The 25,106-nt window shown below is 43.2% G+C and overlaps 1 protein-coding gene across 1 annotated transcript in view; it reads right to left on the minus strand.

The window, feature by feature from the left end:
* LOC124254186 (lissencephaly-1 homolog) overlaps positions 1 to 25,106 on the minus strand; it is a 49,968-nt gene that overhangs the window by 10,241 nt on the left and 14,621 nt on the right. The window contains 5 exon segments of the mRNA XM_046688072.1: positions 174 to 245; positions 902 to 998; positions 1,770 to 1,976; positions 3,033 to 3,107; positions 7,439 to 7,517. Of these exon segments, the coding sequence (XP_046544028.1) occupies positions 174 to 245; positions 902 to 998; positions 1,770 to 1,976; positions 3,033 to 3,107; positions 7,439 to 7,517 (530 nt within the window).

Consider the following 25,106-nt stretch of genomic DNA (forward strand, 5'->3'; position numbering starts at 1 on the left):
AATATGCTACATCAGTGTGTTGAGCCGCTGTCTTGTATAATGACATGCTACATCATGAGTCCGTGACTTGACGTTCTCCTGCTGGACAGTGCATGCCATTGTCTGGTGGAACTGAGGAGTAGACGTCAAGTCATGGACACCAGTGCTGGCATGAGGAAGACGGTGGTACATACCATACATGGTTTTGATGCATTCGTAGCCCTTGAAGTCCCACAGCTTGATCGTCATGTCAGCTGAACAAGAGGCTGCAACCAAAGCGACACGTTACATAGATATGGCTTACAGACATACAGAATTCTACCTAACCTAAAAACTTTCATTTATCTCTGACCCTTGTGTGGATTCTGAGCTGAGACGGATTACAACTGATGCCAACAAACTGCAATGGGTCTCTGATTTAGTTGATTACATATCACCAGGCCAACATTGCATGGAATGGTACTCAGAATATTAATCACCCAGGCTGGATAACGTACAAGCCACTAGCATATTGCTGAGTGTAGCTTTACCCAGCTGTTTGACTGACTGACTGAGTTTGGTTTTACGCCGCTTTTAGTAATATTCCAGCAACATCACGGCGGGGGACACCAGAAATGGGCTTCACACATTGTGCTGTTTGAAGCAATATAGAGATTTCATAGAAAATGTCTTTATGAAGGATAACCCAGAACACGTCTTCCAGTGTGTCCACACATCAGCAGACTTCACCACATCTCAGTAGGCCCTCATTTCAACACGTTAAGAGAAAGTTGGTGTCCAATACTCCTCTATCTAGAAACCCCAAACTGTCTCTAACCATCGTTTCAAGACACTGGGAGTTACAAGGTCTTGGAACAAAATTAAATGTCAGCTTTTTGGCCCCATGTCTAAAGTAAACACCACAGTAGTGTCTGTGTCTCACCAAGGAAGTTTCCTGTGGAGTCAAAGGAGATATCCTGTACGGAGTCTGTGTGTCCCTTCAGGCTCCGCTCGTAGTCCCCGGTTTCGTAGTCCCACAGCTGGAACAATACATATTGTCATCATCTTTCGTTCATAAAGTACACACTACAAGACTGATGACAAACAAGTAATCTTTGACATCCAAACCATTTTCATCTGGGAAGAATTTACCATTTTGAACACAGGAATCATGAGGACTATGCCCACATAGAATCATCTGATTACAACACTTATAAAGATGACAACAAATCTCATCTCCCCTGCCCACAAACAAAACACTAATTGGTTCTATAATCATAATTCATTATGCTTTGGCCGAAATACCCACAAGTAGAAATCCATGGAACAATGAAAGCTCGATGTATACCACTCACTTTCATTAATAACTGGAACTGCTTGACTTGTTACCTCAATTCCATGAAATCAAAATCAGGTAATTCCAATCAGGACATATAAATGAGATCGGTCTGGTGACTGACGACAAAGGTGTTGTGACACAAGTACATGTCTTTGAGTGTATAGGAGCAGTGATGTGCGTGCATTCACCTCAACACACAATGTCACGGCATGTCCTGATACAAGTGTGTCGCTATATTATTGTGAGAAGGCAATCTCACATTTCTCTCATTAATTACATGGTTTACAGCAGTTTGAATCCAAAACCTTCAGGTCTACGAGCCCCAGCTTGATTCTTGGAATTATTTCTTGTACATTTTAGTGTTATCCTAAGGTGAGCTGATCTGACCTAGACTGAACAGAAATTTACTTGACTTGGGGTTGGGACTTAGGTCACACACTTTAACTTTCTAGGACTTGTAAGAGTTGTCTACCTTGAGCGTGGCGTCCTCACTAGCCGACACCATAACAGCGAAGACAGGATGTATGATGACCTTGGTGACTGGACTCCTGTGTCCGGTCATGGTGTACTTCTCCGGGGGGCGGGGAATCCATTCCAGCGGGCTGCGCTTGTCCCGCGTAGGGGCACCTGCATTGTACTCTCTCTCTGTCTCAGAGAGCTTCGCTTCAAGGTCCATGACCTGCAGTACAGAGATTACAGGTGAGTGAGTGAGTGAGTGAATGATCTGACAGTCCAGTGACTGAAACCATGCAGTGATATATGTTCCTGGAGCCCTGATGGCACACAACCAGCCATGTCCGAGACAATTCATTCTTGCCAACTTTCATGACAGGCATTGGTTACTGAGAACCAATTTTAGCCTGGAATTGTCAAGGTGATAACACATTTCAGTTTCGGAATCTCCTGTAATCTAAAGTTCAGATTAAACCTGAACATCCGCAAACATACTACTACTTTCACACATAAATAAAAAAATATGCTACAAAACCCCAGATCATATTAAACAGATTCCACTGAGTAGTATACACAATGGGGCTACTGGGACCATCCCGCGAGTCTCCCATTGTGTAAAAATTGCAGCCCTTTGGGAAGTCCTTTTCATCCCGTAGCCCCATTGTGTATACTACTACCGGGGTGCATGCAAAATTTGATGAAAATCGGTCGAATAGTTTCTGAAATATTGACTTTTAAGTGAGCATGGGGTAGACGATCATATTTCCACCACGCTCACTGACTCTAAAATCTCCAAAGAAGAGTTTCATTTGGTGCTATCAGAAATCGCAAAATATCACAGAATGAAACTCGTAAAAATGCCGTCATTTGCGAAGACGAGAATTTTTTTTCCATAGAACAAGGGAAGCAACAGGCCCGACAAGCCTTCATTACGGAAACCAAACAAATCATAGGAGATTCACAATAAACTGTTTCGCGGACATCAACATAACGTAGCCAGCCGGCCCGCCAACTCAGCGAGCTGTAGGTGAATAGCCGAGCCGAGACACACACACGGCGACAACTCACACTCGCGACGAGATTAACACACACCCTCTTCCACAGCCAGCCAATACTGAGATGACAGCGAGGATTAGGGATTAGGGACATCCCAAGGGCTCAATTTTTAAATTGAGCCCTTGGGGGGTACCTGGTCCCGTAGCCCCATTGTGTATACTACTCACTGATCAATAGAAAGTCTTGCATGGGTGGTTACTCTTTTATCAGTTATCAGTTACTCTACCTTTTTCTGCAGTCTGATGACTGAGGTCCACTTCTTCTCAAGGAGACCTGCATACTTCTTTTCTATCTCAGGGGACTGTGGAGGAAACAAAGCAGGGTTAACATCATCCGGGAAGGAATTGCTGTCAACAAGGTGTCTCTTCAATCTCATCAGATTAAAGAGGGTGAATATCCCACAGGGACACAAGTCATCAATGTTATCCACATGGTGAACCCCACAAACACAGATTTGAACTTATTATGTTAATGACAGCCAGTTACAGAATCAGGAACAGTTGTCCATGTGCTTGGGTAAAGATGACATACAAACAGCCAACTACATGGGGTACTGAGGTATTGACCCACAGTGGGATAAGCCTGTGGTACTGGTCTGACCCCATGGTGGGATAAGCCTGTGGTACTGGTCTGACCCCATGGTGGGATAAGCCTGTGGTACTGATCTGACCCAACAGTGGGATAAGCCTGTGGTACTAATCTCAACCCACAGTGGGATAAGCCTGTGGTACTGGTCTGACTCCATGGTGGGATAAGCCTGTGGTACTGGTCTGACCCAACAGTGGGATAAGTCTGTGGTACTGGTCTGACCCCACGGTGGGATAAGCCTGTGGTACTGGTCTGACCCCACAGTAGGATAAGCCTGTGGTACTGGTCTGACCCCACAGTGGGATAAGCCTGTGGTAATGGGGTACTAAACTGACCTTGAATTGCAACAATGGAAAAGCATGGGTTACTCGGGACCCATTCTGCTGTATGCCTTAAAATAAGTTGAGTCAAAACCCAAGTCTTCAGTCTGATGAGAATAGATACCTCACTGAGCTGACCCCAGTCTTATTGAATTTTTAACGAGACAAATTATCTTCTCTCCACTTTTTCTGAGATCAAAGAACACACAGAAGGGCCTTAACTCTCTAAAACTAATCTTCCAACTGTGATAGAAAATTGAAGTTACGCCAAGCATTAGGCAGCTAACGCCCCAGTACAGTGCATGATGCAATTCTCCCTTCCCCTAGAATACATAAGACTGTCAGACTGGTAGCCAGCAGCCTCGGGTGGCATGCTGCATGCAGTGGGCAATCAGTCTGGAGATAACTGCAGTTAGCAGGGGGAATATGAGTAGACAGCTTATTATCGCCTTCATTTTCTGCAATAAAATGGGGAATGTACACCTAGATGAAGATCTCCACATGTGCAGCTACAATTCATCTGAACTGCTGTACACGAACTTGTTCAGGAAATGGGTGATATCAGCAACATGGGGCTTCGCCAGCTGCGTTCAATACAAGGACGTACTGACATTAACAGTGAGGATCTTAGCTATTTGTTTTATTTGTCTTGATTTGAGCCAAATTATTGTAAAATCACATGCATTATATGACACTGGTTGCAAGCATGGATCACCTCAATATTAACATTTATAAGCAGCATGGTTCAGAGCTATCAGACTGGATACTCATCAGTGACTAAGAGATTGTAACGCTCTTGTTGTCTGCAACTGTGAGTGTCCTGGTGTATGCTCCAAGGGAAGTACACTGGAATTATTGACATTCAGGGTCTAATCTAGGAAAGTGACATCTCGTGGATACATCTCTGTGAGATGGATTAATGCAGCTAGATCGGAGCTAATGCCACCAGGATCTACTTCATGGACACAACACACAGGGTGGGGGCCCTGATCGGGTGGTGCAACAACACGTGGCAATATGTAAGGTTAACTGTCAGATGCTGCACATGTATTGGAAGCCTTGATAGTTCTGGCCACAGATTTGAATCAGAAATTTCCTCCTTCTTGCTATCATAAATTAGATTATTGCAGAGATGTAGCGTATCACTGATAACAAGTCAAGTAAGATAGAGTGACTTGTATACTTTTATCATACCTTAAATTTAAATATTACTCTTTAGTTGTTGACTTAACTGCATTGCCTAAACTGCATAAATATCTCTTAATCTAAAAACATCCCAATTTGAGAAAAGCAGCTTTTCCAGTATAAATTCCACAAATGGCTACCAAGTGCCATTCATCTGGAATCGTAGAGATCTTGGGGAACTGTGGTCCGTGAGGTTTGCTCTAATAGCACAGATTATAGCACTTAAGTGTTTTAATAAAAGGAACTCCAAACTCTTCAAAAGTTTAGGATTACACCCAAGAGAACAACCCTTAGAAGTGCATGTTTAAGGTGGTAGGCTGTCAGTGGGGAGCAAGTACTTACCATACATAACCTTGCTGTACACACCATGGCTCACAATATTACAGAGGAATCACTATACCGGTGTTGTGAGACAAAGTTAGTCCCAGATATGAAGTTGCCTTACTTACTTCTATACATATATATAGACCCAAAATAGTTTTATTAAGTCAAAATGAAGCCCAGAGCACTGAGACAATCTGACCTGCCTAACACCTAAAGGCTTTAGTTGGGTTTACTCAACATTATTGTGTTGGGTCTCCGGGACAGACCAGTGTGCTGTCAGTGTTTGGCTGGCAAACTGCCGCTTCACAAGTGTAATCCTTTTAAGTGACAATTTGAAGATCAAATTGGTCAAATGAAATTTTCAAATATTATAGTGGAAAACCTCAAGGCTCCTTAAATATAATAAATTTCTTAGTCTGCCTAATTTATCAGGTCAAATATTTCCTTTCTTGCATTCATACCAGAAATATGTCTATGGGTATGCATTTATCGGGTATCGAGCTATCATGGGGCATGTTTTAGTCAAATAACATGATCAGAACACCCCTCAAGTTATGTGTTTTTTCCCCAGAACACTTAAATTTCGAGAAAACACCCAAATAGTGAACGCACATTTCTGCAAAGTTGCTGATTGACACTGCAGGTTGTGTGAACGTGGAGAACGGTTAGTGATTCATTGTTGATAAGCTCAGTCTAAAGTCTACAGAAATGAATGGCTGTAAGATATACATAGGTTTGTTTATTCAAAGTGTTTTGCCATGGTCATAAATATATGTTGAGGTAGGTATGGAGGTAGGTGTATAAGTGTAAAAGACATCCTCCACCTGCACTGTCAATACTTGAAGCCTACCCTATGTTCAGCAGTAGTTACCCAGTAACTCAACATATCATAGAACCACACCAGTCGTGTGTGTGTATCAACAGGTGTCTCTCAGTGAATGGACTGAAGCTGCTGAAGCGTGTGATGAAGAATGGGAGGATGAACAGGCATGTTATGGTTCTCCAACCCTCAAGCTGACGGTCAATACAGCATCCAGCTAGTATACCTGGAAAGGTACTGGAGGTGTTGAGCCAAGGTGGAATACAGTGCTCTAACACAGACTGATACTACAGGAAGTCACTGTAGGATGGATAGGCACTGGAGGTGTTGACCCAAGGTGGAATACAGTGCTCTAACAGAGACTGATACTACAGGAAGTCACTGTAGGATGGATAGGCACTGGAGGTGTTGACACAAGGTGAAATACAGAGCTCTAACAGAGACTGATACTACAGGAAGTCACTGTAGGATGGATAGGTACTGGAGGTGTTGACCCAAGGTGGAATACAGTGCTCTAACAGAGACTGATACTACAGGAAGTCACTGTAGGATGGATAGGTACTGGAGGTGTTGACACAAGGTGGAATACAGTGCTCTAACAGAGACTGATACTACAGGAAGTCACTGTAGGATGGATAGGTACTGGAGGTGTTGACCCAAGGTGGAATACAGTGCTCTAACAGAGACTGATACTACAGGAAGTCACTGTAGTATGGATGGGTACTGGAGGTGTTGACCCAAGGTGGAATACAGTGCTCTACCCAAGACTGATACTACAGGAAGTCACTGTAGTATGGATAGGTACTGGAGGTGTTGACCCAAGGTGGAATACAGTGCTCTAACAGAGACTGATACTACAGGAAGTCACTGTAGGATGGATAGGTACTGGAGGTGTTGACCCAAGGTGGAATACAGTGCTCTAACAGAGACTGATACTACAGGAAGTCACTGTAGGATGGATAGGTACTGGAGGTGTTGACCCAAGGTGGAATACAGTGCTCTAACAGAGACTGATACTACAGGAAGTCACTGTAGTATGGATAGGTACTGGAGGTGTTGACCCAAGGTGGAATACAGTGCTCTAACAGAGACTGATACTACAGGAAGTCACTGTAGGACAATCTGTGTCATCTGAGTCCATGACAAATGTCAAGTATTTTCAGCATGGCAAACACAGCTTACTCTGGGTGCAAACAGAATTACCTTCCTCAAACATTCCCTTCCTAACATACACACAAGCGACCCTTTTCACAGAAAAATTAATCCCCAAGCACATTCCAGTGAGAGATTTATATTGGCTTTGTGGTAATCAGAAATATTTTCCCTGTGGTGAGGACACGGAGGGTCAGCGACAAACATGGCCTTGTGTCCTCGACTAAAATCTTTATACATTACCATAGAGGCCTCTTTCTGGAATTCCCCGAGAGCATTCATGTAGCCATTGGAACTGAGGTAGTCAGCAATAGCCTTGTTCCTGGAAATAAACAAATCCATTGTCAACAACATTCTACACACATCAACAGAGAGGTATCACTGAGCCAGCCAGCTAATAACTCAGCAACTCAGAGGATGATACCAAATGTATTGATCAGGGTTAAAATTATATTTTTTTTATTAATACCGTACCCCCCTGTACCTGGTAAAAGTAGCAGATCAAATGGTATTAGGTATTTATGAATTTTATCAGTTTTAGATCCATGTTAATTCTGAACCCTGATCAATCTACTTGTGGAGTAAAGTGCATTATGTAGCAACATCACAACAAAACCATCACCCATGTGGCTACACCACTGCATCAAGAAAATTGTGAGTGAGTGAGTGAGTGAGTGAGTGAGTGAGTGAGTGAGTGAGTTTAACACCTGTTTGTACAGTTGTATCACAATGTGTGAACTTGATGTGAGTGGAAAGTGATCTGATGCGTGAACATGCTCTCAACTCATCTCAAGCTGCATAGACTCGTCAAGACCCACAATATTCAGATATTATGAGTTGTGTGTATATTGGAACCATCCACATTTCATGCTCTCAACAATAAAGAAACAATGTACAACACGCCCACTGACACAATGCTCCAGGACCTGCCTACATGATTCCTTCACTATGAGAGTCAGGCAGCACGCTTTACACTTTAACCTGGTACAGGGTATTTTTAAACATTCCCTTTGCAAATATCTACAACATTTCACAAGTCCTTTATAATGATGCAGACACCATACAGCATAAATGTCCTCCTCATTCACAGAAAGACCATACACCAATAGATTAAAAGTTTTAATAGGGCCAGTTTTTAAAAAAATCTTACCTGTTGAAACCAGAAATACAGGTATGCAGGAGAATGTGATGGTTTGTGTGGAATGTGTGTGGAATGTGTGTGCAATGTGTGTCAAGTTAGGTGAAAGGATCTGCAGGGTTTACACAGTGCAGTGAACATGGACTATCAATGGAGCAGCTGTCAGTCTCTTGTCACTAACCATGCTAACAAGGGAAGCTAGTTTACTGAATCTGATAGCAGGCACATGCTAGAGTACATGATGTTTCTATGGTGACATTATACATAGAAAATGCATATGCCTTTGTCTTTGTGAAATACAAGAATGTACTATGAATCATTCCATATTCATAATTTATTGTTTTAACAAACAATGGCCCAAATATTTCAGTCAATGCAGTTTTATTTGTGTCAGACATTAACATAATAATGTTTATGTTAACATATCCACAATCATGAGGAATGTCTGGACCAGACAATCCAGTGACTGAGCATGATGACACAATCTACAAAGTCCCAGAACCTGATCAGTGATCATGTGATCTATTACGACCTGTATCAGTTGCTGGGGATCTATTCTCACCCAGAATCCCCACCGTGGTCAAAGAAAGCAATAAGAACAGATTAAAGTGACAGAGGATTGTGACTTAATTTACTTTGACCTAAAGACGTCTTGGTCATGTTCTACCAAATCTGCAGGATCAACTGACCACTAAGCCTACAGTCAGCATCAAAGGGTTATCTGACTATCTCACTAATGACATGGACCAACACAGCAGTATAATGTCAACAGTGGACAAAGACCTCTTGAGTCCCAGTCTACTGCACCATTGTCCCGAGTCAGCAGTACTTGGGGCCATGGCCACATCTACATCATGTCCTTCCCACAAAGTGCATGTCACCCTCCCTGGCTGTACTTGAAGGAAGGTCAAGTCACAGCAGTAGGCAATAGATCTGTCCACTTTCAAAAACACTAGCTCACTGTCATCCAAAATGCTAGAATTTTTTAAATTTTGAATTGGTTTGATATCCTGTATTAAGTGAGTGAGTATGGTTTTACGCCGCTTTTAGCAATATTCCAGCAATATCACGGCGGGGGACACCAGAAATGAGCTTCACACATTGTACCCATGTGGAGAATCGAACCCGGATGAGCCAACGCTTTAACCACTAGGCTACCCCTTCTACAAACAATCATTAATCATGATCAAGAATTTGCTACACTGTAAAATTGAACAATTCCTAACAATTTACAAACAGTGTTAAGAAACAATCTCCAAGATATGTCCTGATATTTACAATCCTAACTAAATACTGTGTATTACCAGTTTCCTCACTCCTCATATTGTTTCCATGTCATTATACTACAGGTTTCTCCAAGTGAAATTGCTGCTACGATGAACATCATTTGTATGTGGAATGTATCTGTGTACTTCTACATCTTTGTACCTACTGTGTTATATTTGTAGTTTATAGAATATTGCCATTGTTCCTTCACGGAATGCTATGCAATAAAATATCTTATAAGAATATCCATGAATATCAAGAAATTGAGAAACTGTCTGAATGCTATTCATGTCATGTAAATCACCACAGCCATAGAACTGTTGCTTTGGCCTAACATACCAGACTACTTGCATGGCCAAACATGACTGGGCACTGAGGATGTTGACAAGGTAAAATAGTTCCAATCAACAAAACCTGACTGACAAATTGGGGAGGCTAATGCCAGCCTCTCATATACTCCTGTTCAAAGTTTCAATCAGTCTGACAATCTAGTACAGGTATTAACTGTTCCAGGAACTCAGCAGGATTCTACTAACTGTATTTCAGCCATGAGTGTATAATTCCCAGACATTCCTGACATTTCTGAGGGTCGTCTGTCACCACCTGGTCATGTGAGGCAGCCGCCGGCTGATAAGACGACTGACATGTCATATTTACATGAGATAGTTATACAAGGGACACTGAACCGTGTCATCTGACTGCTGGTATCAGCTGACGACATACATAAACACACTTCCACAATTCCAGTTTCACCCATTCCATACATCCTCAAGTACACTTCAAACACGATGCTTGCTTATGATCTAAGCCAGAGTGCTTCAGTTACCACTGAATATTAATGTCACTCATATATCGTTGCAAATAAAATGAAATTTCATAAACAGAAGTTAAAGAAGAGAGTTTTTATCGATGTCAGCTCCTTTATTATGAGGAACTGTCTTGTTAAACAAAAACTGTTAGGGTATGTACTGCACCAATAGAGCTTGGTTTTCAAGAATGGCCCTCTTTAGTTACCTAGAGACACATTAGTGAGTGAGTGAGTTGGTTCTACCACTGCTCTGAGCAGTACTTCAGTTGTCTCTGGCGTGGAACTCAATGTAGGAGGTAGGCTCGTACTCTCTCTCACAGTCCCTGAACCAGCCTAGACCTCCCTGCAAACTTAAAGTCCTCAATGAAGCAAGTCTAGGTTTCCACAAGTTCTCAACCTCCCATCTCACTAGGGCTTCTTTTCAATTTGGGATCAATTGTTACTATATAACATCTATACATTCAGAGATTAAGTGTGAGTGTAGTGGGCCTGAAGTATGCAGGTCTCCGAATGTTTACCCACATTGATGGACCTCATAAGCCCGGATATAGTTGTAACATACCTAGAAACACTCAGGGTGGACAAGGATTTCAGACATCCAAGGGATCACTAATGTACGACAAACCTACACCTGGGCAGTATTTGGTATGTAGTATGACTAGTATGTACCCACGCACACAATCAGACATTGTAACCTACCTGGGTGCCATCAGAAACCCTTATACTTCTATTTAAGGTAACAGGGATTGCATGTTCAGGAGATACAATTTAATATTTTGTTCATAGAATGTTTAGGTTTGCTGTTAGTTGAATGTTGCACTGCATATAAGCTACAGCAACAATCATATGTGGAATCAACTGTTGCCACATTCATCCAAAACACTGAATGTGCTGCATATCTGTTCTTGAGAGATTTCACTTGTACTAGTTGTAGCATGTTCAGGCACATAATTATTCTACCAAGCATACCACGTGGATAATTTATTTCCACAAGAGCAAATGCCGTGACTAAATAATGTCAACATAACTTCTTCCCCAAACAGTAACTGGAGCTGGGAAACCAACATTGGTGCAGTACATCACAGTGGTTGGCAGACAGAACAACACTGCCTGATTCCTCAACCTCTACCCCAGTCAGCGTGGAACCCTACCCCAGTCAGAGTGGAACCCCACCCCAGTCAGAGTGGAACCCTACCCCAGTCAGAGTGGAACCCTACCCCAGTCAGCGTGGAACCCTACCCCAGTTAGTGGAACCCTACCCCAGTTAGTGTGGAACCCTACTCCAGTCAACATGGAACCCTACCCCAGTCAGAGTGGAACCCTACCCCAGTCAGAGTGGAACCCTACCCCAGTTAGTGTGGAGCCCTACTCCAGTCAACATGGAACCCTACCCCAGTCAGAGTGGAACCCTACCCCAGTTAGTGTGGAGCCCTACTCCAGTCAACATGGAACCCTACCCTAGTCAGTGAACACTTCTACAGATATTATCACGCCCAAGTAATGAAGCGATGGCTGAGAAAGCAAGATTTCCAATCCGGGTTATGTTGTGTTTAAATTGTGGGTGGGTCTCTGCATCCATTGTTAGTACCAGTAGTTTGTAACCTTCTTGCAGAGAGTAAACATATGTAATGCATGTGTAACAACTGATCACATTCTATGATAATCTGTCTCTCTACAGGGTTATCCTGGTAGGGACATCCATGATAACTCAAAACTGGCAACAGAGGGACAACTCAGCTTCGACTTGCCGCTGTCGGTGAAACAACTTGTCTGAATACTGACAACGGTGTATTTAGGGGTATGGAACACACAGATAGGGAAGATACGAGTACAGAAAAGGCGATGGAAATATCACCAACACTTTTGGCTTGCAATTAACAAACTACCAACACCAACATATGGTCTGTAATCAAGGCATCAAAGAGCAGCAGCTATTGAACACATCCTGGTAAGCATGTGCCTGAACACATGGTCCCTCCCAATGGCAGAAGCATCTGTGTGATGACCCTGGGCACCATGTGGTCAGTACAGCCTGGTGGTAGATGGTGACAACCACAACAACAACAGCTGGGCAGGCTGCACATATAGGTTAACATCATTGATCACTGATTAGTACTCTTATTACAATCAATCAATCAAAATTCCATTCTTATCTATATATAAATAGATATGTGCATGTATATATATATTACCTAGCCACTTACAGTTGGGCTCCTAATGCCCCCATCCACCTCAGGCTCAGGCTTGAAGGTTTTCTCATCTGGATGCTTTACCTACACTGATTTGTATAACTATAAGTGCAGGATGCTCATTTTGGAGACAATTTACCCAGCACTGACAAAAGGTAGGCATAGACATCAGCATCAAAATAGCAGGTACGCATCTGATGTTGACAGTAACCATCACTCCACTTGGTCTTTTTCTAGAACTAGCAACACCACCACTTCTTGGTCTTCAAGTGATGCTCATATCACTCTTTGAACTTGATCAACAAGAAACTGGCTTGATGAAGTAAGTCTCCATCACTCTTTGAACTTGATCAACAAGAAACTGGCTGGTGCACCTGAGTGACAAGGTCAAGAGACAACATTAACAATATTACCGACCCCTGTTTGATCTCCCTCCCCCACCACCAACATCTCGGGGGATACAACACTTAGCTCCCTCCAAAGGCAGGTTTAACTTGTCTTATTTATGACATTCCTTCTATTTCCTTCGCTGGAGCTGCTATAGCCATCTGGCAGCTTCCTGGAGTGTGTGGGTGTGGACAGCCTATGGTCTACACAGCATGACTCATCACAGGGTCCAGCCAGCCAGATTGCCAGAATACAATACTGTATCACAATGCACCTTGCAGGGTCCACTTTGAGGGAATACCACAATATATCACATTGCACCTTGCAGGGTTCACCTTGAGGGAATACCGTGCTATAACACATAGCACCTTGCAGGGTCCACCTTGAGGGAATACCGTGCTATAACACATAGCACCTTGCAGGGTCCACCTTAAGGGAATACCATGCCTTATTACTCGCTTGTGGAAGATACTGCAGTGTAATATTTTTACGGCAACATTACACTAGTGTAATACCTCTAGATGTATGACGTCATAATGGTTTACAGTTATGACGTCACAATGTTAATACCTCTGTCACAATGGTATTAGACCTTGCTTGACTCGTGGAAAGCTGAGAGTCATCACACTTCGTAGGCAGTTTCTATCAGTTTATGTTGGACAGTAATAAACAGAATACTAAACTCGCTTCCGTGAAATACCATTTTTATTAAACTCGTGAAAGATTTAGCATCAAACTCGCTTTCGCTCGTTTGATACCAAATCATTAACTCGTTTAATAAAAATGAGTTTACATTTAGTATCCTCTATATAACACACGGCACCTTGCAGGGTCTACTATGAAGGAAGACCATACTATATTACATAGCACCTTGCAGGGTCCATGATGAAGGAAGACCATGCTATATCACACAGTGATAGGTCCAGTCAGTGATTGTAACCTGTTACACAACTAGACTTTCCTGAAACTGACCCAACATTACTCTATGTCACTATGTAGCAACATGTCTGGTTGTGAGTGTGAATTTGTAATCATCAGATTAGGGGCATAACTTCATTATGTTACAGCAAACTATCAGATAATTGGCTGAAGTTATTATCAATATCCTTCTCATCACCAATAATCACAGTTGATATCATTGGGATGTATGTTTGTACCACTGATTCTGTGGATTAGCTACTTTCCTGTCCAGCGGAAACTGTGCAGTGTCACTCAACTGTAGCTTCATCTGCCACATCCTGACTGGTAACTTAGGAAGTGGAGACTACAACAACAACAACCCTGCATCACAACATCCTCGTCCCACTGTCTGATGGTACTGCCTGGCGCCACACTCACCAGTTACAGCTATATGACTGCACCTATACATAATCAAGTCTGGACTTGACAAACCAGGGACTGATACTGAACCAAAATACCTGCAGTTGTAGAACACAGACACACTGTCAACCAAATCAATGAGGTGACCCTGAATCCCCACCAATCAGGATCACTCCACTGTCAACAGCCAACAGACTAGCAGGGAATACGCACCATAACATACAGGAAGGTGTATGATATACACACTCAACAATTTCAGGTCAACATGTCATTGTATTCATTTTGCTTAAGTCATGTATTTTACAGTTACATCATACAATCAAGACGTGACTTTAAGGTTATGTTGCCAACACTGCGATACAATGACATGTGATACAATGACACTCTCAACCAAGACACTGGCAAGCAAGACACTGACTGAACCCACCTACTGCTCTCCAAATTAACTTGGGAAATTGGAACGTATTTTTCTGTAATATCTTTAAATATGCTTACGTAAATAACTGTTTGTTTGTTGTTGAATGCCATATTCAGCAATATTACAGCTATATGTGAGGCTATAAATAATCATATATAGATCTGATAATCCTGTGATCAATATTATGAGCACTCTTCTATCAACCAGGTGACAGAGCCAAACCACATGACCCATGTGGTAGCCTCTTATTCTAACCCAGAATCCTCATTAGTTAGGTAACCCTTGAGGCGGAAGTGAAAACAAAGATGATTACAAACTACAGCATGTACAGGGTGCCACCTGTCGCTGAAACCACGCAACCCTCACAGAGACGCGGGGAATTTACCCTTCAAACAACCATTAAAAATCACTACAAGATGCTAATTACACAGCTAAATCCTACTTGAAGCCTTCAACTACTGCTGACAGAAAGCTCATGAATGTTTAAGGTGAGACGAGGTGTTCAGGGTCCGGACCAGGAATACCCATCATCGATCAGGACTAATTCCAGTCTCTACACACTTCTGTAACCCCTCCGCGGAGTAGCCCAGCCAGTGTAAGTGTCTACTGGGACAGACAGTGGCCTTTTCAATTATCTAGCAGATGAGAGGGCAGGGGAAAGGTGGGACATTGAATACACACACATTGTAGTTGTGTGAGCCTGATAGTGGGGTTGTTTCACATAGGTATCTCCTGGGACACACCCTCAGGTGTCCTCCACGGGTCAGATTCCTGTGTGAGAAACAGGCATGTTCAGACAGACCAGTAAATGTAATGTCAGATGTAATCATGATGCATTGCACACACTTGAGAAAGAACAAATGACTTCGGATGACTGTTGTCATTTGGTTGATGTTGCTATTTTTCAGGGCTCAAACAAAATGACGGACTTGATGACATTTCATCCCTCTGGTCTTGTTAACAGGGGCGGAAGAATGTAAGACACCCATGATATCTGCAGTATGACACCCACGATATCTGCAGTATGACACCCACAATATCTGCAGTATGACACCCACAATATCTGCTGCATGACACCACAATATCTGCTGTATGACACCCACGATATCTGCAGTATGACACCCATGATATCTGCAGTATGACACCCATATCTGCAGTATGACACCCACGATATCTGCTGCATGACACAATATCTGCTGTATGACACCCACAATATCTGCTGTATGACACCCATGATATCTGCAGTATGACACCCATGATATCTGCAGTATGACACCCACGATATCTGCAGTATGACAACCACAATATCTGCTGTATGACACCCATGATATCTGCAGTATGACACCCACAATATCTGCTGTATGACACCCACAATATCTGCAGTATGACACCCACGATATCTGCAGTATGACACCCACGATATCTTCAGTATGACACCCACGATATCTGCAGTATGACACCCACGATATCTGCTGCATGACACCACAATATCTGCTGTATGACACCCACGATATCTGCTGTATGACATGATATCCACCACAATATCTGCTGTATGACACCCACAATATCTGCAGTATGACACCCACGATATCTGCTGTATGACACCCACGATATCTTCAGTATGACACCCACGATATCTGCAGTATGACACCCACGATATCTGCTGCATGACACCACAATATCTCCTGTATGGCACCCACAATATCTGCTGTATGACACAATATCTGCTGTATGACACCCACAATATCTGCTGTATGACACCCATGATATCTGCAGTATGACACCCACGTTATCTGCAGTATGACACCCATGATATCTACAGTATGACACCACGATATCTGCTGTATGACATCACAATATCTGCTGTATCACACCCACGATATCTGCAGTATGACACCCATGATATCTGCTGCATGACATCCACGATATCTGCAGTATGACACCACGATATCTGCAGTATGACACCCACGATATCTGCAGTACGACACCCACGATATCTGCAGTATGACACCGACGATATATGTTATTTTTGCAGTATGACATGCCAGGTTCACATCGATTGTTGCTAGTAAATCTCCAGATCTGACAGCTAGAAGAAACCTTGTTCTCTGGCTAGCCATGTGTGGTAATTCTACAAAAGGAACATGCTTTCTTCACTGCTTTGGGAGGTAGCTATGAATGATCAGTGATGTGTCAGGTCGGCATCTAACACAGGCCAGAATGGATCCAGTAGGTATGATGAACACAGTGTTTGATCAAGGTCAGCCAAAGTTACCACAAAGGTGGTTCTTCACAAACTTCCTGGCACTCATTATACGGACCTGGTGTGATGTCACCACATGTGCGTCACCACACTAGGTCGATCACCAGGCTTCGTGTCACAGAATCAGAATGGCATCAAGAAGCATCAATAATTCACCTGTATGTAGGTCCTGACAGACAGAGGTGGGCGGGACTGTTCAGCTGCAATAACTCTGTGTAGTATCTTTCAGCTTCTGACTCAGCTTTGTGAATTAAGGTTAGCGTGAGTGAGTGTATTCTAGTGATATCCCCGCAGGTCAGTTTGATATTGGAGGTGATGCAGGTACACCATGTTGGTGAAACCATAAAGTCCTGGTATGATGGACAAAACTAGGTGAATCAGGGATCATTCCAATGGCAGCTGGCTCACTCAGTCCTAAATGATGACTTTACGCCAGTGGTAGAGATCCCTTACAGAACGTGACCACAACATCAGTGGCAGAAATCTCTCTTTACACCTGACCAAAGCATCAGTGGTAAGCATGACTAAAGTGGTGGCAGAGATACCCTGGCAGTGGTAGAGTGACTATAGCATCAGTGGTAGAGATCTCTCTTTACACCTGACTAAAGCATCAGTGGCAGAGATCTCTCTTTACACCAGACATCAGTGGTAGAGATCTCTCTTTACACCAGACACAGCATCAGTGGTAGAGATCCCTGGCAGGGTGTGACTATAGCATCAGTGGTAGAGATCTCTCTTTACACCTGACTAAAGCATCAGTGGCAGAGATCTCTCTTTACACCAGACATCAGTGGTAGAGATCTCTCTTTACACCTGACTATGGCATCATCAGTGGTCAGAGATCTCTCTTTGACCAAACATCAGTGGCAGATCTCTCTTTACACCAGACATCAGTGGTAGAGATACACCAGGCAGTGGTAGAGATCCCTGGCAGGGTGTGACTATAGCATCAGTGGTAGAGATCTCTCTTTACACCTGACTAAAGCATCAGTGGCAGAGATCTCTCTTTACACCAGACATCAGTGGTAGAGATCTCTTTTTACACCTGACTATGGCATCAGTGGTAGAGATCCCTGGCAGGGCGTGACTATAGCGTCAGTGGTAGACATCCCTGGCAGGGCGTGATCAAAGCATCAGTGGTGGAGATCCCTGGCAGGGTGTGACTATAGCATCAGTGGTAGAGATCTCTCTTTACACCTGACCAAAGCATCAGTGGTGGAGATCCCTGGCAGGGTGTGACTATAGCATCAGTGGTAGAGATCTCTCTTTACACCTGACCAAAGCATCAGTGGTGGAGATCCCTGGCAGGGTGTGACTATAGCATCTGTGGTAGAGATCTCTCTTTACACCTGACCAAAGCATCAGTGGTAGAGATCCCTGGCAGGGTGTGACTATAGCATCAGTGGTAGAGATCTCTCTTTACACCAGACCAAAGCATCAGTGGTAGAGATCCCTGGTAGGGTGTGACTATAGCATCAGTGGTAGAGATCTCTCTTTACACCAGACCAAAGCATCAGTGGTAGAGATCCCTGGCAGGGGGTGTGATTATAGCATCAGTGGTAGAGATCTCTCTTTACACCAGACCAAAGCATCAGTGGTAGAGATCCCTGGCAGGGTGTGACTATAGCATCAGTGGTAGAGATCTCTCTTTACACCAGACCAAAGCATCAGTGGTAGAGATCCCTGGCAGGGTGTGACTATAGCATCAGTGGTAGAGATCTCTCTTTACACCAGACCAAAGCATCAGTGGTAGAGATCCCTGGCAGGGTGTGATTATAGCATCAGTGGTAGAGATCTCTCTTTACACCAGACCATGGCATCAGTGGTAGAGATCTCTCTTTACACCAGACATCAGTGGTAGAGATCCCTGGAAGGGTGTGACTATAGCATCAGTGGTAGAGATCTCTCTTTACACCTGACCAAGGCATCAGTGGTAGAGATCCCTGGAAGGGTGTGACTATAGCATCAGTGGTAGAGATCTCTCTTTACACCAGACCACAGCATCAGTGGTAGAGATCCCTGGCAGGGTGTGACTATAGCATCAGTGGTAGAGATCTCTCTTTACACCTGACCACAGCATCAGTGGTAGAGATCCCTGGCAGGGTGTGACTATAGCATCAGTGGTGGAGATCTCTCTTTACACCAGACCATGGCATCAGTGGTAGAGATCTCTCTTTACACCAGACATCAGTGGTAGAGATCCCTGGAAGGGTGTGACTATAGCATCAGTGGTAGAGATCTCTCTTTACACCAGACCACAGCATCAGTGGTAGAGATCCCTGGCAGGGTGTGACTATAGCATCAGTGGTGGAGATCTCTCTTTACACCAGACCATAGCATCAGTGGTAGAGATCCCTGGCAGGGTGTGACTATAGCATCAGTGGTGGAGATCTCTCTTTACACCTGACCACAGCATCAGTGGTAGAGATCCCTGGAAGGGTGTGACTATAGCATCAGTGGTAGAGATCTCTCTTTACACCAGACCACAGCATCAGTGGTAGAGATCCCTGGCAGGGTGTGACTATAGCATCAGTGGTAGAGATCTCTCTTTACACCAGACCATGGCATCAGTGGTAGAGATCCCTGGCAGGGTGTGACTATAGCATCAGTGGTAGAGATCTCTCTTTATACCTGACCATGGCATCAGTGGTGGAGATCCCTGGCAGCTATACAGTGGTTGAGATGTCTCTTTACACCTGACCATGGCATCAGTGGTTGAGATCCCTGGCATCTATACAGTGGTTGAGATGTCTCTTTATACCTGACCATGGCATCAGTGGTAGAGATCCAGGTCTGTGTGACATAGCTTCCTCCAGCAGATCAATACTGTTCTAATATCACAATCCCCAATGTGAATAGCAAACGTGAAGCCTTGTACGGCAAATGGCAGATCGCTACCACTAATGCTGATCCCAGTCTGCTTGCGTCAGCACTGTTCGTCATTTGCATTGTAAGGCCTGGACAGGGTATTATTGTCTTGAGACTAGTGGCCTGCATTCCAAGACAGTGGAATAAGCAAACATTACTTTCAGGTTCTTCAAAATTCATCAGCGAGATACTGCATTAAATATCTTTCACATTCTAACCAAAGCAAGACCAGGACACTAAAAACCTGGCTTTGTTCAATTTACAGCCACAAATGCAAGAAATGTCACCATGCCATTCTGCAAGTCTCTTGTTGGACTCCTCAAACCTAATACATACAAAACTATATGTCCCATTTTACAACAGATTTCTGTTAACAAGGAAATGTTTTTCCTGACAGTAAATGGATGTTGACCTCAGTGAGTAATATCCATGCCAAACTGTGAAATTAAGCATTTAGACAGACAATCTTCATTCACGTGATCTCCAACTTTATGACAAGTATCCGCTACCCCTTTCACTTCTATAGCTATGCATTGAGTTCTATTAAACAGCATGACACTACAAATATTCAACCAATCAAATCCCGGTGTCCCATGAAAACTAAATGGCAAAATTCCCTGGATAAACGAAGATGGTCAACCTCAATGTTGCAGGTCCACTGTATGAAGCAGCCAGTACGACACCCATTTCCCACACTTGGTTAAACATCATTAGCAGCCAGTAAGACACCCAATTCTCACACTTGGTTCAACATCATTAGCAGCCAGTACGACACCCAATTCTCACACTTGGTTCAACATCATTAGCAGCCAGTACGACACCCAATTCCCACACTTGGTTCAACATTATTAGCAGCCAGTACGACACCCAATTCCCACACTGGGTTAAACATCATTAGCAGCCAGTAAGACACCCAATTCTCACACTTGGTTCAACATCATTAGCAGCCAGTACGACACCCAATTCTCACACTTGGTTCAACATCATTAGCAGCCAGTACGACACCCAATTCTCACACTTGGTTCAACATCATTAGCAGCCAGTACGACACCCAATTCTCACACTTGGTTAAACATCATTAGCAGCCAGTACAACACCCAATTCTCACACTTGGTTAAACATCATTAGCAGCCAGTACGACACCCAATTCCCACACTGGGTTCAACATCATTAGCAGCTAGTACGACACCCAATTCTCACACTTGGTTAAACATCATTAGCAGCCAGTAAGACACCCAATTCTCACACTTGGTTCAACATCATTAGCAGCCAGTAAGACACCCAATTCCCACACTTGGTTAAACATCATTAGCAGCCAGTACGACACCCAATTCTCACACTTGGTTCAACATCATTAGCAGCCAGTACGACGCCCAATTCTCACACTTGGTTAAACATCATTAGCAGCCAGTACGACACCCAATTCTCACACTTGGTTCAACATCATTAGCAGCCAGTACGACACCCAATTCTCACACTTGGTTCAACATCATTAGCAGCCAGTACGACACCCAATTCTCACACTTGGTTCAACATCATTAGCAGCCAGTACGACACCCAATTCTCACACTTGGTTCAACATCATTAGCAGCCAGTACGACACCCAATTCCCACACTTGGTTAAACATCATTAGCAGTATATTATGCCCTTGAATCATTTGGAGGTAATAATACTAATATTTATAAACATGTAAGATGCGTGGAGGGGTGATTTTTGTCTCAACACACTTGGTGAGAACACCTATAGAGTTTATTCAACTACTTAACATGCTTAATGCAAACATATTCGTCCACATTACACACGGGATCTCCTTAAAGACAATAACACTTGTAGATCTCTCATACATCAAATTGTTTCTGACAGAAACTCCATGCTTACTGCACTGGCTGCTTGTCACACCTCAGCTCATGTGTTATAAAATACACATTAATGTCACATGTGACAATTTTATAACCCTCTACAGGTTGGCATAATCACAAACTGTGTCCCTCCTCTCATGCTGTGAGCTGTGAGACTGACATGCAGTCAGCCTTTGTAGCATTGTCAAGTCAGACAGTCAGGCCATATCTATGTAACATATGTTATATTTGGGATTACACTTTCTTAGTAAAGTACAAATTCTAGTACTTTTTGAGTTGAGCTCCATCCGGGATTCGAACTCACACCCTCTGAGTCAGGCACCTAATCGCCAGCACACAAAGTCAGCCGCCTAACCCGCTCAGCTACCGCGACTTCCACAAATGGAAGTCGGACAACTGGTAGTCTAGACTGCGGGCTTTGTGTACCCCTCTGATAAGTGTTAATTGGCATGGCTCCCACGGCCGAAAGCTATGATTACACAATGCCATTTAGAAAGTATAACATGTGTTACATTTGACCACTTTCTAAACGGCATTGTGTAATCATATCTATGTATACCAATGGCCACATGCAGTACTGGAGCCCTGGTGGAAATACTGGAGAAGGAAGTCCAGAGAAAAACTCTGAAAACTAGCCGGGTCCAGGGCGGCACCCTGTGAAGGGACAAGGGGGGCAAAGCCTCCTCGAAGCTCCGGACATTTAGGCATTTTAGACCTTTAAAACAGGCTCAGAAATGACAATATCATGAACACAGCAACCATTAAAAAACTTTAAATCTACTGAAGCACATTCAGAAGAACTTCCCGGAATTCCCCGGATCCGCTGTAATGCTCCTCCCTGATACACTGACCACGTGACCACTGGTAGGCCAATATTGTCTGATATTGCTTGGATTCTAGGCTGTGACTAAACTAGGGGAATGTAGTTGGCGATATTGAACACAATTACTGGCTTGTCAGTATGTGTTGCTTTACAAGAGTTATGGCAAATCCATATGTTTCTGTACACACACCTGGTTTATTTAAGGTTAGCTCTGCTTAGCCCGTACGTAATGAATATCAATATCTGGTATCACAGAGGGATGTCAAAGAAACAAGGGGACAAAATACTGATACATAAAATACAGGAGATTTAGATTAATATGGTGGCCTTATGGACAGACACTCCCACTGACGTACTTCCTCTAACTTCTCAAAGTAGGGAATGTCCCCATTGGTCAACTAGCTCACAACAGTAGCAGCAACAGCAGTAGTGGATGACAAGGTCAAGTTTGGGGATGTGCAGTCGTGTGATTTGTGGAGGTTGAGCTTGTATGAAATAACATCTGACAGTGTTTTTAAAGTTCTGATCCAGAAAGGAGCACTATCACCAATTTCAGTCTAAGTCAAACTTGTTGCCATGGAAACGCTAAAAATATTTTATTCAGAATTCCAAAACTACCAAAAGGCGCAAGTACACCACCAGATCTATCTATGTGCCAAGTTTGGTGAAGAAATATTGAACGGTTTTAGAGTTCTGCTCCGGAAAAGAGCACTACCACTAATTTCAGTCAAAGTCGAACTTGTTGCCATGGAAACGTCAAAAGTATTTTATTCAGAATCCAAAACCACCGAAAGGCACCAGTACACCACCAGATCCATGTATGTGCCAAGTTTGGTGAAGAAATATTGAACGGTTTTAGAGTTCTGCTCCAGAAAAGACAAATGCGCACGGACGGAGTCCATTTTAATACCCCCCGCAAAATGCGTTGCGGGGGATAAAAATGTACAAGCCCACAGCAATAATTTCTATGTTCAGTTTCCCCAAGGCCCAGAGCTACAAGCACCTACAGTTATTTCCCTCATCCCCAGTGAGTCCTGATGATTAATGAAACAACACCATAGATCAACAAGCATCTCAGAAAACCTATAGACTGTCTGTGGTCCTCCCGTGTACAGCTGCCATCAATGATGCAAATGTTCACTCTACGCTGTGTTGGGAGACCAACATACTGAAGGCTGTCACACCAGCCCCATCAGAGGGCACCAGCAGCCACAGTACAATCAGGCATCGACAGCCTGGTAATCGATAAATACCAGTCTCACAAGGAACGCATTCTGTACCAACGCTGCGATGAATTAGTTGGCTGAGCATGTAGGCCTGGTTGCCGAGTACCCAGATCCATCCCCTACTGAACACACCTGTACACACCTGTACACACCTGTACAAGTACACCGACTAAACCAGTAGTGTCAACTAGGTGATGGGGGCAGGCAGCGTGACGTTCATCTTTGTCAATCCATGTTACTGTAATCAAACCTAATGCTATATCATTAAGGAATGGAATGTGGACATGAGGCTTTTGGAAGTCATGGAAATAGATTTAATCACTTATCCTCGTACTGATGGAAATGAATACACCACGAGACACAGATTGTTAAATGATGTACAATGTCGAAGGAATATGTTACATTTTTCATTACATTCAAATCTCGCACAAAGCAATCAATATCTCGACATAAACATGTTTAACTGATGACTAATATACTCGTGTGCATTATGAGTGAGTGAGTGAATCATCTTTCATCATATATAGCATTAAAATGCTCTCACCCTTTGGGAGAAGATAATTGTTGTTTATAACTACAACTAGTATTTTGCAAAAGTAACAAATAGTGTATGTATTACTGTCAATATGTTTGCCAGGTAGCGTATTCCTTTCCCAAGTGCCACCACTACAATGAGATACATCCACATGTTCTGGGTATCTGTGTGCTCAGTCATGAAGCAATGAGATCAGTTGTAAGGCAAAATTTCCTCAAAACACAAATATTTCCGATTAATGTGCATAAGCTCCAACCACAAGTATGCTTTCATTAGCATTTCTCTTTCTGCAGCAAACCATCATCTCTACAGGCATTATTTAATATTTCTCAAACACAGAGATACTGATGACATTGTTGGGCACTAGCTGCAGCACACAGGATAGTCCAGCTAGCGGAGGGAAACAGTTACTCCACCTAGTGGGCAGTGAATATAAGATGTGTGCTGGTTGGCTGGCCAGCCTCTGTATCGGGAATACCAGGACAATGACTCACCATTGTGGTCACTGATATCACTGGCCTAGTGTAAACCAGCAGACAAACACTACTGATATAACACAGTTACCAATATCACAGGATCACAGCCGGATCTACAGCACTCAGGCACTGTCTACAGTGTATTCTCTCTCCTTCAAAACTGTAATTCCTAGAAACACCTTTAATTAAACTCAGTGATCAATGAAAATTACTTTCAGTGACAACAGTATCGACAGTTCTGTATGGCAGTGTATATGGAATCAGATAAGACTGACATGGCTATTCTGTACTTTCAGTGACAATAGTATCGAAAGTTCTGTATGGCAGTATATAC

Source organism: Haliotis rubra, unplaced genomic scaffold (assembly GCF_003918875.1).
Source record: "Haliotis rubra isolate DU_JTF1 unplaced genomic scaffold, ASM391887v1 Scf567, whole genome shotgun sequence".
Lineage (NCBI taxonomy): Eukaryota > Metazoa > Mollusca > Gastropoda > Lepetellida > Haliotidae > Haliotis > Haliotis rubra.